Source organism: Aedes albopictus, chromosome 2 (assembly GCF_035046485.1).
Source record: "Aedes albopictus strain Foshan chromosome 2, AalbF5, whole genome shotgun sequence".
Lineage (NCBI taxonomy): Eukaryota > Metazoa > Arthropoda > Insecta > Diptera > Culicidae > Aedes > Aedes albopictus.
The window spans coordinates 482993459-483010020 of record NC_085137.1 but is presented as its reverse complement, the minus strand read 5'-3'; the positions used below and the strand labels follow the sequence as shown (position 1 = coordinate 483010020).

Below are 16562 nucleotides of genomic sequence, written 5' to 3'. Positions count from 1 at the left end.
CTTTTTGGCTATTTTTTCACAAAAAAAAACTAAATTACTAAGAAAAACAAAATGCATGCTGAAGTTTCTAAAAACCATATAGCACTTACACTCAAGTCTAAAGGTATGATATAATATTCTTAATGCAGCCGCTCCGGTCCACCCTAACGCAACACTCATCCTCGCAGTCTCTGCTCCGCGCACTGCTCCCCAAATGCACGCGACTCTTCCGATGGCTTGCTGTTGGCCACATTGTGTCTTCTATGTTGTGTGTGGATAGTTGGGCGGATGTTAAAACCAGATTGCGGGGCCACTCGAACGCACAGTCCGATTTCAACAGTTGTCAGGGAACGACAGCGACGACTACGGTTCGACCGACGACTACCGAAGAAGATCCTCTCCGTTCCGTTCAGTGTACTCTTCCTCAATCACCCTTGGGAGCAGAAAAAAAAGTGCGCGGCCTTTGGAATTCTGACTTTTTCCGCGGTGGTTTTTTGTTTCTTTCCTCAAGTGCTTCTGGTTGCTTTGTAGAGAACGGAAAAGAAGGTGCAATTTTCTGAGCAAAGATAACCTGAAGAATCTGGACCAGTACGGTGCGGGAAAGAAGAGCGATCGGTGCAAAATTGCCTTTTCTGGCGGTTGGCTGTTTTTCTGTCGGAAGACTCTGTTCTTGTTGGAGAGCTGATTGAATGCTGCAGAACCGCAGTGACAGTGTGTCCCTGAAGTGTGCCTAGTGGTGGACCTGAGAAGTTCTGAGTTCTACGAGTGATCTCCATACCGTACATAACGAAAAGTGCAGTGCAATCTCCTGTCTCTGTGTGCCGAGTGAAGTTTTGACCTACTGAAAGAGAAGTACAATCTAAAGCAACAGCAGGAGCCAGCTGTCCAACGCAGCCGAAGAAAGAGATTGAGACACACTCACTACACTGGTGGGAGCTAGCGAGCAGAGCAGAGCAGAAGTTCAAGTTCAAGTTCGGAACGGGCTGATCGAGTCGAGAGGAGGCGAAAATGAAGTTGATTTTAGTGGTAAGTGTCGGGATTGGGTCGGGCTGTTCGCTTCTTGTGCGATCGAACAAGTCATTTTTAAGATAGGATGGAATGAGTTGAGTGGGCGATGGAATCTCTGAAGTGCAAAGTAGCTTAATTGAATGTGGTGTTAATGCACCTTTTGCAGTTTCGTATCTACTAGAGATAAATCGAATTATTGTAATACAATTTACCTCTTGCGTTCACAGTTTTATAAATAGATATAGAAATAGAAATAAATATTTACTTACAATGATATTCACGTTGAGTTCGAACAAACAAAAACTTATTTTCAAGGATCTACTTTGAGTATGATCAATTTTGAAGCCTCTTGATTCCTTCATTGTTTTTTACCATGAAAAAACGCATATTTTGGAAACTACTTACAGTCTTTCTTAGTGTCAATTAGAGAATAACTAGCAGTTAGGAAGAAACCAGTTTAAATATTCCACTCGTAAATTTTCAAATTGCTGTGAATATTTTTTCAAACTTTTAAGTCAAAGTACAAGAGGATCTGATGCGGACCCTTAATTTTGCAAGACATACAACAATATTGTCCAAAACAAAGTAGCATATCCCGTTCAAAACATTTTTGTTTTTTTTTTTCTTTTTTTGTAATCACGCACGTAATCTTTCACGGCTAGACAAAAACAAAATTTCTATGCAAACTATGAAAATCAAAATGTTTCATAAATTATCACAAAATATCAAAGTGTTTATATTTAAAAAAAATTGGTTGCTCAAATAGGCCTCAAGGGAAAATATAAAAGTGTTTTGATGTTTGAAAATAAAGGTTAAAATTTACTTCAATCGTGTCTCAATAATACAGGTTTATAAGATGGGGCAATCTGTTGAATCCCTGGAAGAGGTAACCTATTTGGTGAAGTTTTCAAAATTTATAAAAATATAGAATCAAACATTTTCAATAGAAGTCTTTGACAAATAACAAAAAAAAACTCAACTATATTTTTTTTGAAAGCAATTCGAAACTTTTGAAACTCAGATAGGTACAATTTTTGTAAGTATTTATTTGCTAGCACTGTTAGTAAAGCGAAATGTAACCGTTCATTTTCCCTCCAAATGATAGTGTGGTTTATTATGGCTATACTATCAGTTTTGAACTCAAAGTTTTCGAAAAGTTAACATAAAAATATTAAAAATTATGCCCCTGCAAAATTGATAAAGATGTCTTAAGATGTTTGTTAGAAAGTGTACAATAAGGCCTAAATAAATACTTTTTTTCTTACACTCATTTATTCTGCTTAATTTTAACATTATGAAAGGAGGTGGGAGCCAAATATTATTTATTAAAAAAACAGGAACTGAAAATTAATGTTTATATTGATAAATCAAAGAAAAAAAAATAATATATATTTGTCGACGTTTTATATTATTAGAAGAACCCTAAAGCCTTTGGATGTTTTTCAATATTTTTCAGTAATAATTAAATATTGATCGGTAAAAGTAAAAATTTATTTTGCATGATTATTTTAACGTCATCGTCAAGTTATTTTTCAAAAATGCATGCTTGCACTTTATTGATGGCGTCATCCAGCATTACGTATAAAGTCCAGGTGATCAATAGGAATAAACTCGTTTTGGCCTTTACACCAAATATTTTTCAGAAAACGGCAGCTTAGCTTCTTTCGAAGATGTGAATCGTATTTTATGCTTCCCACATAACTCGCAGGTACTATCAGACAGAGAAATTGCTTATTTTTCGATACTTAGTATCGGTGGATTGCGTGGGAACAATCAAATACGATTCACAGCTGTGGAAGAAAGTTTTGTTTCAATAAGCAGTTAAGGGCTTTTGAAATGTTGATACATACCCAATCCTATAAAAATCCAAGAAATCTTATAAAGTCTCCTTCAGACTGAATCTCCGAAATTCCTCTGAGAATCTTTTCCGACATCCATTTAGAGATCCTCGTGAATAGATTTTCATCTTTTTTTTTGGGTTTTCCCGTAATTCATCTCTCACATTTTCAAGAGACTTCGTTTAAACCTTTGAATGTTTTTTTATTAAAATTATCTGTGAAAATTTTGCTGGACAAAATTCAGAGAAGCGTGGCAAACAATCGGATTTTTTCAACTTAATTCCAATGTAAATCATTGTTGGATTGCTGGAGGAAAATCTTCAAAATAATTTACAGAGAATAATCTGAAATACTTCCATAACTACTAATCTTTCAAGAATTATCTAGATTATCGTATTCAATTTGATGCTCATTTTATAAGTTCTACTAAATGTTTTTCTCCAAAATTTTTCAGAAATTCTTCAAGAAAGTCGGTTTTGTTTCATTCGAAGTTTTTCTAGACATACCTAATACATCTTCAATAAATATTTTTGAAAAAAAAAGAACCAAAGTTCTGGCGAAACGTCTTCGGATTCACTTGCAAAGAGCTTTTGAAAAGCAACCAAAAAAAAATCCGCGATGATTAATGAATCAAAAGTTTATTTTGCACTCAGTACTCAATTAGTCAATTCCTATGTAGAGTGCGAATTCAATAATGTAGAGTAGAAAAAACGCAAGTGAAGCTTCAGATTTCATTTCAAATTTCTCGCGAGTTTGTCGTGAATGTATGTCCAGCATCGCGCGGAGATTTTTTTTTTTTATTTTTATTTTATTTTTTTTTTATTTATTTTTTTTTGACTGCTCAGATTTTTTTTTTTTTTTTTTTTTTTTTTTTTTTTTGACTGCTCATTTTCGTACGGGGTGATTTAGTGAGTTTTTGGTGGCAAAGTGTACAGGCCGCGTTTTCATTCGGTCGTCGTCGTCGTCTATTTGACTGCTCATCTTCGTACCGGGCGATGTAGTGAGTTTTTGGAGGCAAAGTGTACAGGCCGCGTTTTCATTCGGTCGTCGTCGTCTATTTGAAGGCTCATCTTCGTACGGGGTGATTTAGTGAGTTTTTGGAGGAAAAGTTTACAGGCCGCGTTTTCATTCGGTCGTCGTCATCGTCTATTTGACTGCTCATCTTCGTACGGGGCGATTTATGATACGATAAATGCAACAAACAACCTTTTTTGCGATTTTAGTCAACAGACATTGAAATGTTCGTCACGTCAAGTGTCGGCCCAAGTTCCAAAGCCACGTTGGTTCAAATCACTTTATTTTCTCTTTCGTTAATTTTCGCACTTCGAAAACTATCTGAATGGTTCGTCATCTTCGATGTCGGCATGTTTTGTTTTAGTCCAAATGAAAATAAGTGGTTTGATATTAATAGGGTTGCATGAATCACTCCACCTACCAAAGTGAACTCATATCATGCGCCCTTTCCCCTCCCCACTAACAAAAAGTCCTTCCCATGACAGACGTGGAGACGCAGAGGTGATCTCGGTCTTTAGTAAGCAACGCACGTCATAATAACATTCCTTTCCTTCCTCGATGACCGTAAGGACGTGGCCGGCGCCGTTATTGACCTAATAAAGTTTGGAATTCTCGAAGATGCACATTGAGGACGGTAAGCTACTCCCAAGCTCCGTCTGTTGGTTCCTTGTGCAACTTCGATTGTTCTGGTCAATCACGGAGTAGCAACTACGAATAGTACGGTCATCTATGCTCATGCTCATGCTCATGTATGTCCAGCATCGCGCGGATTCAGGTTTTGCCTGATTTGTAGATTTGGCGTAATTTGTTTCCACCCTTCTCGTACAACCCTCCATGTCAGAACTAAAAACTACTTCAAACCTGGTTTAGTTTTTCTTTATTTAGATTTTTCTAAAGATTGCTTTCATGAGGAACAGAAGCAGTTGAACATCGGTACCAACATTTCAAAAGGGCGTAACTACATATTGAAATAAAACCCTCTTTAACAGCTGTGGATCGTATTGCATGGTTTCCACGCTATCCACTGCCACTGTCGGAAAGAGGAAAAATTCATCTGTCTAGTAATGTTTGTGAATTACGTGGAAAAAAAATATAAAATAATTTGAAATATTCTGAACCCAAAAGCAGTTACCCTGTATTGAAATGTTGGTGCTGGTCAAGAAAAAATATTTTAGCGAATGTTGAAATCCAGGACAATGCGGGAAGATTAGCATGAATCCGGGACTGTCTCGTGCAATCCAGGATGTCTGGCCACTTTACTCTAAATGAGTGGTACGTCGCAGGTCGCAAAGTATCTGCTGAGAGTTAAAAAAAAACATTTTACCAGAATTTTTCAATTTGCTTTGGTGTTTTCCCACAAAGCTTTTCAAAACGACTGCAACAGCCTTCTTACTTTAAATATCAGAAAGTGCGTGTACTATTCATTGAGGATATCTAAACGTGATTTTTTTTTAAATTAAATTTTGTTAAAGAGTTGTACCTAAATATGGATGAATTCCCCGTAATTTTCAACGACATTTATCTTATTATTTATATGTGATTGAAGAACCAGCTTTGGGTTCAGATTTATGTAAATCATCATCAGCTTGTTGTCAAAGTTGCTGTCCAAAATGTTTAAGAATGAATCTCTCTTGAGAAGAAAAAAATTCAGAAATACATCCACACTGTTAAAAAGCATGATTAGCATTAAGTCTTTTCTGTGAAATTGCTTAAAATATAAATTAATTTCTGAGGGGATAGCTGACACTTGGGAAGATGAAAGGTGGTACTCGAAATACGCATATCTGTCAAAGGATAAGCATAATAGGGCGGAAGTACAAGGTACAAAACTGATAACACTCATTCCAAGAGGGTATTTTGCTCAAAGGTCGGTTTTGACTTGAAACCAAACGGCATTAAATATAACTGTTTTACACAAAAAAAAACGAAATTTCCCAAAAATGGAGGAAGAAATTTGGAAAACGTTAAAAGCTTCAATTAATACTAACAATAAAACAGCATTGTCTTTATTGTGAACCATGCACTGATTACTTTGAAAGAAGTAGATCTTTACTACATCGTTCGTGGTTAATCTTTGACAACCGTCAACCGATTTTACTGAAGCAGTTTATTGAGATAGTTCTTGTAGGAACAATAACTGAAAAAAATAGGCATTTGGTGAACGGAAAATTTAAAGATGTAATTTTTCATGAAAAATATTCCCTCGTAACATGAAAACAAAAACATAAATGCATAATAAATCATGGAATAATCACTGGCGATACTACCAAACTGAAGTTAATGAGGATATTGCAGACATGACCTGAAAGCATATTTTTAAAAATATATTTGAAAATGGTTAGCACTATATGAATGATGTTTCACAAGTATTTCTGTTGCAATCCATGACATAATTTCTACGGATCTTTATAGGAGTTTGTGGCTCACACATAGAGGAATTCATAACAGAATTTCTGATAGCCTTCCATTATTTTTTTTTCAATTTCTTTTTATTCGTGAATTTTAACTAATGCCAATTCTCCACGTACCCTCCAATAACGTCTTGAAAATAATTTCTGAATTAATGATTGAAAATAAAGTCTTTTCGACAATGCAATACATATAGAAAGTTACCCCAAAAGGCCTTCGCTCCCATATTCTTCCTTTATGAAATTAAACCTTAGTCCGACCATACAAACTGAACATATAATAGATGCCTCATTTTTTGTTCAATTGTTTGAGAAACTTATAAAAATATAAACTCTCAACTCACTTCAAATCTTGTTTTATATTCGTTGTTAAACTTGTGCATGGAAAACCTCCCAAGTAATTAGTAAGCATTTAAAATAGCATTCCTGCATCATTATATTTGTCCTTATGATAAAGCATTAAATGCTAATTGGCCGTATAAACGCCAGTAGTGCTACCCAAAAGCGTGTTCTGGAAAAAAAAACGGGATGCCTGAGTGCAAACACCTTCAGGAAGGTCATATCAAAAGGTGTCAGGCCATTCGGCCGAAGGTCATTAGGCCGAAGGTCATTAGGCCGAAGGTCATTAGGCCGAATGGTCATTAGGCCGAATGGTCATCAGGCCGAATGATCATTGGGTCTTCTTCTTGCCGTTACGTCCCCACTGAGACAAAGCCTGCTTCTCAGCTTAGTGTTCTATGAACACTTCCACAGTTATTAACTGAGAGCTTCCTCGGCAAATGACCATTTTGCATGTGTATATCGTGTGACAGGCACGAAGATACTTTATTGATGCTGAATCTACTGATATTTTACCCATGAATTTTTCCTTCTTTTAAACATAGGCTGTTCTTTCTAGTATCATTGCTAAAATAGTTTTTGGCGCAGAAACTGCTGATATTCAATTCATAAATTTTTCCTTCTTTAAAACATAGGCTATTCTTTCTAGTTTCATTGTCAAAGTAGTTTTCGGCAAAAAATTTTTGGAAAAAGTAAAAACAACAGATCTCTTTACAGGCTCATAACGGCTGATTTTCAATTCGTCCTGATGACCATTCGGCCTAATGACCATTCGGCCTAGTGACCATTCGGCCTAATGACCATTCGGCCTAATGACCTTCGGCCTAATGACCTTCGACCTAATGGCCTTCGGCCTAATGACCTTCGGCCTAATGACCCAGCATCATATCAAAATGTCAAAGAGGTGTAACGCCTGGTCGATCGAAACAAAACAAAATAGATTTTCGTCTGCTTCTCGCTCTCTCGACGATCTCGCTTCCTCCACACACGAAACTGATTTAGGTGCTACTTTTTCGGTTGTTTTGGTGTTATCGGGTTTTGAACTTACGGGTACGGTGATTATTCAATCTCGTTTTCTGTTCAAACTGTTGCTCCACGCTCCAGGATACGCTACCTTTGGGCCGATGACTTGCGCTAATTTTATCTCCAATATGAAGAATGGTTGGAAAACAGCTTCAGTTCCGTCACCCAAAACATTTTTATTTGAAAACATGTTTCCAAAGAGCATCGCCACGGGAGTCCTCATCGCTATCCCTATTATACCACTCCTTGTCGGGTGCTATTTAAAGATAGCACCCCACCTTCCCACCAGTGGTTTCTATTTTGGGTTTAGGGACTTGAAAATCATACTGATTTTCCACCGTGCGTTGCTAAAAGTGGTCCTTACTTTTTATCGGACGTAGTACAAACTGAAACAAATAAAATATGTCCTTATGGCTTTTGATGAATCTTGCATAAAATCACAAAGGCAAAAGGGTCACAGACAAACACACGCAACACTTCTAACATTTCGTCACAGACAAGCAGACGTCTGGACGTCTCTAGTCTCCCTCTACACTGAAATAAATTTTGTTGTGGAAACTACCGATTCCATAGTAAAATTAAGAACTGTACCTATGATTCTCAACCGACAGCTATTTCCTGTTAATTCCACTAAAACACTGTCAATTTAACTAGCAGTGCTGTTAACATTACCAAAAATAATCTGTTGTAAGATGCGTGTCCAGGAAAAAATTACAATGTTTTGTTGTTGAAGCGACTACGCTTTCAGTCAAATTTACTGCAATGCAATGTAATTTCAATCATATTTAAGTGAACATAACAGATTATGCGGTTAGTAATTTTACTATTTTTATTGTTTCCACAACAAAATTTATTTCAGTGTAGCCATTTCTTATCGTTTTATTTTTTAAAGAATATTTAAATCAAATATTCTGTAGTATGCAAATTGTTCGCAGACGGCGCTCACATAATTTTTGCTCCTGTTTGACGTTCGCTCACTACCGGCACCTACTGAGCGTTTTGTGAAATAGGGTGTTTGGCATTGGGGATTATGTTTACATGACGATGATTTGATTAACAATTTCTTTCAAGTGATACGTTTGCTATTCAAAATCATAGTCGCGGAAACATATTCACCCAATCTAAAAGGACTGAGTTTGGCCAATAGAGTGGCCAATCATAAACTAGGTGACAATAGTGAGCGAATGTAAAACTTGAACAAAAACGCTGCGTGCGCCACAGATGGACAGTTGGCCAACTATTACATTTTTAAATATACCGTTGAATCGGTGTACGTGGGAATTATTAGTGTTGCGTCTGTTTGTTTGTGATAGGGTTCTGGAAAACATCTATAGTCACGTAAGACAAAGTGCATCAATATTCACCTCATGCTTTATTGATCCACTGCTGTTCATTTTCCATACCACTACTCAGCTCACTTCACCGCAAAATATGAATAAAGAAAGTGACGTCACACAAACCATCGGAATAGCAACTCAGTGCAAGATTTGAGTGGGTCCCCAAATGTGGAAACCCATCGCTAATCCCATGTCGGGTCCTTATTTTTCATTCCCGTTTAGATACCACCGGTGTGAACATGGATCCCTATTCAGGGCCCGGAAATAGGGATAGGGACCCAGATAGGGACGCCCGTGGCGGTGCTCTTATAGTGTGCTCTGATAGTGTTTTCATAGTGTTTTCATTCCCTCTTCCATCAATAACATATGATTCCCTCTTTCGAATCATTGTATGATCTGCCAAAAATCCACTTGGTACACATTTTCCGACAAAATAATGTGTGATAATTTCTCGATGGCAATATTCCTAAACCAAACAAGCTGCAGCAATGTTTGCTTAGTAGCTCTCAGGGGACAGTTATGGTCTTCTTATTTTCTTACCCCGCATTAAAACTATGCTGCTGTGTTGACAGATAGGTTGTCAGCTTGAACCCTACACTTGAGCCACAACTATGCATAACATATCTCCCACACTCTTTGTTCTTAGCATTTGTATTGCCAGTTTGCGCCATGTTACATTTTACTTGGATGCTTTCGACTGCTGGGAGTTTGTACCGGGAAACTTTTTTGGCTTTGAAGCGGTCAGAACTAGAGCATTTTTTCTACGCCCGACGTTTGGATTGTTTATTCAATCTTTCTCAAGGGTTCTATAATAGAATTGGACTTAGTTACATTAACGAAGATACACACAATTACATTGACTTACAGAAAAGTTTTGTTCTTCGTCTGGTGGTTCGAACACATTAAACATCTCTCAATATTCAAAATATAACATTCACTGACTATTTTACTGGACAAAACGGAAAAACTAGGCAACGATTCACTACTCAGTCTTGATTTCAACTATTCTGTGTCTTTCAACCGTCATTTTGTACAATTATTCGACAGTAGTGGGTTCAATGTTGCATGCAAGTCTAGTGAGTTAAAGGTCTATTGGGTGTCATTGTCGTTGTCAGTAGTGTTCGTCTGATTATTACTTGTCTGTCTATCTACATGATTTGTTTTGATTTTTGTCTTAAGTGTATGTAAAATTCCTGCATATGTTGTACATATGTACTTAAACTATCACAGTCGCATCGTTTGTTTACTGTTTTTTTCTGTGTTGATGATATGGCACACTTCTAAAACAGGGAGAGCGAAGCACCGTCGATGCGAATCTAGTATCTCCGTATGGTCCAAAGCGAAGCGATGGTTGTTGTCGGCTGAAAACTGTGATAATTTAGGTACAACATATGCAGGAATTTTACCTATACTTAAGACAAAAATCAAAAATCCAGTAAAATAGTCAGTGAATGTTGTTACATTTTGAATATTGTGAGATGTTTAATGTGTTCGTTTGAAAACTATTTTTTAGGAAATTGATGAAAACCAAAAGCCTGACAAAAATTAACAAAAACAAACCACCAGACGAAAAACAAAACTTTTCTGTAAGTCAATTTAATTGTGTGTATCTTCGTTAATGTAACTAAGTCCAATTCTGTTATAGAACCCTTGGGAAAGATTGAATAAACAATAGAAACGTCGGGCGTAGAAAACATGCTCTAATTCTGACCGCTTCAAAGACTTAGCATTTGTAGAGCGGTTGAAAAGCATTCTGATTGCTTCCCAGCGAAAACACCTCAAGCAGTCGAAATGCTAATTAACAGCCGAGAGCTTTTGAATAGCATAGCTTATGCTGATTCAAGGCAGCTGTGCATTCGAACGGCAAGCAGTTCAAATGCTGAATAAGCTCTGCTGTACGGCTTATTCAAATGCTTATAGGTTACCTGGGCTATCTTTGTCATGTTGATTGAAACTTCAAAAACCGTAATCTACAATGGGAAATACTCGTTGATATATTGCGTTTCCCGAATTCAGACAATCAATTTGCACATGTTATGTAGTTTTTGACCGTGTTAGACGTACTTTTATGCGGTAAAGTTACATCGCTTAAGATGCGGTAAAAATGGAGGCGATAGGTGACAACAAATATTGCAGGGGAAGAAAATGTATCGCTAAGTCATCTACCTAATGACAGCTAAGAGTGCTAAGAGGAAAATGTTTTATTGGGGGGTCTAGAGTAATTTTTATTTTATTTTTGTGATTTCTAGAATAAATTTCCTTGATATACCCTATTTTTGGGTACTTCTCACTCAAAATTTATGTGGGAAAATTACCACCTATAGTACAGGACCAAATAAAAGAATAGACATATTGCTTTCATTTGGTGGGTGACTCAGCGATACTGATTTTTTTCTCACAATATTCTTCTATCATAGACAGCAATAACGCTATACGATCTGAAGTGATATTTCATGTGATTTACGGTGTGCACTATTGCAATGAAATATAGCATCTTATGCGACTAAATACTGAGCATAAATGGAGTTATGGCCATTTAGGTGTTCCGGACCGGTACCCCAGGAAGGGGCCAGATATGAACATGTTACAAACCTATGCTTGCGACCCATCAAACCGCGGCATTTAACCTGATGAACGGTAAGCAGCAAAATAGTTTCAGACTATATCTGAACCGGTAATGTTCAGGAACCGGTTCCTGGTGCCCTCCGGAAGTGAACTAAACTCATACATGCGACACATCAAATAGCGGCTTTTTCGATAAACAGATGAACGGCAGGCTGGAAAATAGTTTCAGACCATATCTGAACCAGTAGTGTTCCGGAACCGGTTCCGCGTGTCCCGCTGGAAATGGCGAATTAGAAAAGTGAACCAAACCCAGGCATGCGACACATCTAATAGCCTCTTTTTCGATAGCCAGATGAACGGTAAGCAGGAAAATAGTATCAGACCATTTCTGAACCGGTTGTGTTCCGGAACCGGGTTCAGGTGTCCCACCGAAACTGTCCAATTAAAAAACTGAACCTAACCTAGACATGCGGCACATCAAATAGCGGGTTTTTCGATAATCAGGTGAATGGTTAGCAGGAAAACAGTTTCAGACCATATCTGAACCGATTGTATTCGGGAACCGGTTGCAGGGGTCCCGCCGGAAGCGGCACATTAAAAAAGTGAACTAAACCCATGCATGAGACATATCAAATAGCGGATTTTTCGATAACCAGATGAACGGTAAGCAGAAAAATAGTTTCAGACAGTATCTGAAACGGTAGTGTTCGGGAACCGGTACCAGGTGTCCCACCGGAAGTGGCCAATTAAATAACTGATCCCAACTCATGCATGTGAGACATCAAATAGCGACTTTTTCGATAACCGGATGAACGGTAAAGGCTGTTTGCAGTTCAGCCTGTCTTGATGCATGAGAAATTCCTAGCCTAAGCCGCTCAAGGAACTGATTTTTCTTGGATCGCAGTACGCACTTGCGAAGAAATGACAGTTCAAATGGAAGTCACCGTAGAAAGTTTCTCCGAACATGAAACTGGGCTTTAAGCAGGAAAATAGTTTCAGACCATATCTGAACCGCTTTTATATAAAACTGACGAAGTTGAAGGGGTGAATCCAGCTGAATGCATCTGATGATGACCGAAGAATAGTAGGTCGAAACGCGTTACGCTAAACACGCTGTTTCCTCTATTTGTCACCGATAATTGCCAATAAATCCACATAATAACATATCTGAACCGGTTGTGTTTCGGAACCGGCTCCAGATGTCCCGCACTTCCGGCTGCATTCGAAATATCAAATCATCAAACATTTTCGATAACCAGATAAACGGTCAGCAAGAAAAAAGTCTTCGACCACACCTAAGATTACCGGCAGTGTCGCAGAATCCTGATTGCTTCGCTGAAATTACGAATGTACAAATTTTAATTTTATCGCATCTTTTGCGTCTGAAATTACTGCGCACAATTTTGATGCAACTGGTTGAGCTCTCGCGCTCTGTAAAATGGTTGACATTTGAGGGTTACATTATGGGAAATTTCACTTGCTTGCAATTTTTTTTGGCAAATTTTACCTGAATCTTCCCAAAAATAATAAAATATAGGCTAAAGTGTGCAGAAAAACAAATTGTCGGATTGTCTTGATAATGATTGGCATCCAGTGCTCTTGCAGGCGGTCGAGCAGTCAACTGAGAGCTTCGATGTTTTTCAGCTCTGAAAAATACGTTTTACATAACATTGGAATATAAGCCATCAATAAGTTTCCAAATTTGATTATGGCTTTGATGAAATGCTTGCTTTTCTGAATAAGGCAGACACAAATTTCGATTTTCTCCTATGTTAACTCTCTCCCCCCTTTGAAAATTTTGGTCGGAATTCAACATTTTAAGGAAGGGCACAAATAAATAAATGAAGAAATTTCTAAATTTTAAGGTAAAATAAGAGTCCTCTAGATAATTTCTTAGCAAATCCGTTGAGTTGAGCGATTTTGCTTAAATGATTGGATATTTTTTCATCAAATACATTTATTGTTTATCACCTCCCCATTGACGAGTCAACGAGCACTGTGACAAAAGAAAAACAAAAAACGAGATTTGTTCCGTTCTAGAGTATCCTCAGGATTCAGGAATACTTTAGCTTACGTCGACGGAAAAATCTTGAGTACTTCAACGACAAAGCCACTATCACCACTAGGTGGATTAATCTGTTTTTTTTTTTTTTTTTCAATCCGATTCTGGTTCTAGTGATAGCTTTAATGGAACATATGAATGTGCATGTGTTGTATCATGTAAAAGTCATAAAATATCATGTAAACTTCCATTATATGTCATGTATTTCAGCATGACTCTGTGTGTTTACATGACATATAACACAAATTTACATGAAATTTCATGTAAACCATCATAACACTAAGTTTACATGACGTGTAAATCTCATCATTTTTATCTGTGCAGTAGTTAGAAATGAGCACGAATGATAACAAAAAGCACTGAATCAATTGCTGCCGTAATCGCTTTGTTTCCGATTGGGATACATTTACTCTTCCATTGTTATCATATACCAAATCGCATTATGTCAAGCTTATGTGTGTTTGTATGCACATTTTGATGAGTTTATTTCTACATTTATGCGATTTCATTCGTACACCAGTACGAGTTAAAATAACATAGCGCATCCCGGCCTAAGATGGGATAAAATGGCGCAACTCATAAAAATGAGGAACGAATGAAGGGGCATGATTGTTGATGCCTACGCTATTCAAGCTAGGGGTCATAAAAATATGACGACCATCGTTTAGAGGGAGGGCAGGAGATCTATGAAAGTGTAACACTCTATCGTGAGAATGTAACAGAGGGGGGGTGGGGAGGTGATCTGAAATGCCCGCAAAATGATAGACATAATTTTTGAATGTCGTCATTGAGTGGCATCTTACCTCATGGCTGGTGGCCTTTTTGCACTATTTCCGTTTTACGAACCAACTTTGGAAATCATTAAAAATCGAGGAAAATGCGCTACTTTAGTGAATATTTTTGCTGAAGTATCGAGCAAATATTGTCAACCTACCGGTATCACTTTGAATGCCTAACAAATAAGGCTGAAAATTACGAAAGTTTGAAAAAATGACATCTTACCACACCTTACTCTAATAAGATTTGACAGGCCCAGATGCAAAGGGGTGTAAGTGACCATTTTGCCGATTTTGATCTGAGCAGATCAAAGAATTCTTCATATTTTAGAAACTTTTTCAATGATTAGAAAAATCGGGATTGTAACATAAGGCTGAATTTCATAAAGCTGAATGCACAAAAGGCTGAATACGAAAGGCTGAAATCAAGAAAGTGTAACATAAGGCTGAAAATACAAAGAGCTTAAAATTCAAAAGGCTGAAAATTCGAAAATACATATTTAAGTCATAGCACGTCTTCCTTTTCTTGGAGTAACGTCCGAACTGAAATCGAGCCTGCTTCTCAGCTTATCGTGTAACAGGCACGAAGATACTCAATGTCAAAGGGAGTCAAGAAAATTTTCATAATGAAAAGTTCTTGGTCCGAACGTGAGTCGTACGCGTAGCCCTCAGCATGGGCCCTAGTTTCGAAACTGAGCTCATAGTGAAAAGGCTAATAGTGCATACCAACGAACACAAAAAGGAACTGATAATATTCATATCGTTAATTTATCCTTATTTAAATATGAGCTATTCTTTTGAGTCAAGTTGTTTTGGAGATGGTTGTCAATACGGCTACTAAAAAAAAATCATCAGAGATTTTCCCTTCTTTGAAATATATGCTATTCGTTTGAAATATACTGTGTTAGTATAAGTCGTAAAACGCTAGGACGCTAGGACGGTCAATCGTCAAGCTCAAGCAAAATCAATACAAGTGCCATGGCTGGGTAATCAACCAACAAGCAAATTTTCAAATAGATCGTAAAATCAATGAATGAATGTATGTGATTATTCCCAATTGGCGTGATTTGCTTGTCTGAGTTGTTAGTGTTGAGATTAGCCTTTAGGTTGGTGCGTTTGAAAACTAGTCGAATCACGGTTTCAGCCTTATGTTATTTCAGCCTTTCGTGTTTCAGCCTTTTGTTATTTCAGCCTTCTGTACGTAACCCGAAAAATCACAATATACAGGGTGTTAGGTTCCTGAGTGCAAACTTTTTAAAGGATGATAGAGGACCATAAATGGTGAAAAAATTGTTCTACGCATATGGTCAAATCTCAACCGTTACGTAGTTATTGAACTTTCCATGTTTTTGATTATTATTGCCTTAACTGGCTATAACTTTAAAATGGCCAAACTTATCGCAGTTTTTTTACCCTTATTCGAAAGATTATTGAATTTTCTATCAAATGACTTCTTTGAATCGATTGGTTTAGTTAAATAACTAAGTTTTCTAGAGCAAATAGCTCAAAAGTAGTGTGTTTTAATTTGTTTTTGTCAATTATCTTTGAAACAAGCGTAATAAATTAAATTCCTTTCTTCGGCAAAGTTGTGGCCCCTGTTCTACTCTACAATTCGTTCTTTGATACCAAACTTATAGCTCTTTTTGTTTTCTTGCAATTTCGATTTAAATGTGCGGCACAGTGCGCAAAAAAGTGCTTACCTTGACAGTTGCACATTTATGATCTGAAATGCGATGTTTAAATCGAAATTGCAAGAAAACGATAAGAGATAGAAGTTTGATGTCAAAGAACGAATTGTAGAGTAAAACAGGGGGCACAACTTTGCCCAAGAAGAAATTTTAATTTATTACGCATTTTTCAAAGATAATTGACCTAAACAAATTAAAACACACTACTTTTGAGCTATTTGCCCTAGAAAACTTAGTTATTTAACTAATCCAATCGATTCAAAGATGCCATGTGGTTGAAAATTCAATAATCTTTCGAATAAGAGCCAAAAAATTGCGATAAATTTGACCATTTTCAAGTTATAGCCAGTTAAGGCAATAAGAGTCATAAACATGGGAAGTTCAATAACTACATAACGGTTGAGATTTGACCATATGCGTAGAACAATTTTTTTCACCATTTATGGTCCTCTATCACCCTTTAAAAAGTTTGCACTCACAAACCTAACAACCTGTATTGGAGAAAATTGAGTCTATTTTGAAACT

The 16562-nt window shown here is 37.1% G+C and overlaps 1 protein-coding gene across 2 annotated transcripts in view; it reads left to right on the top strand.

Annotated features, from left to right (window-relative positions):
- Positions 1-254: 254 nt before the first annotated feature.
- The window catches only part of LOC109429072 (uncharacterized), a 221861-nt gene continuing 205553 nt past the window's right edge, over positions 255-16562 (top strand). Inside the window, exon 1 of one of the 2 annotated variants that reach the window (XM_062854134.1) lies at positions 255-1005. In XM_062854134.1, the coding sequence (XP_062710118.1) occupies positions 988-1005 (18 nt within the window). In that variant the 5' untranslated portion in view covers positions 255-987. The remainder of the gene's footprint in view (positions 1006-16562) is intronic. The other variant, XM_019704909.3, reaches the window with a different exon arrangement.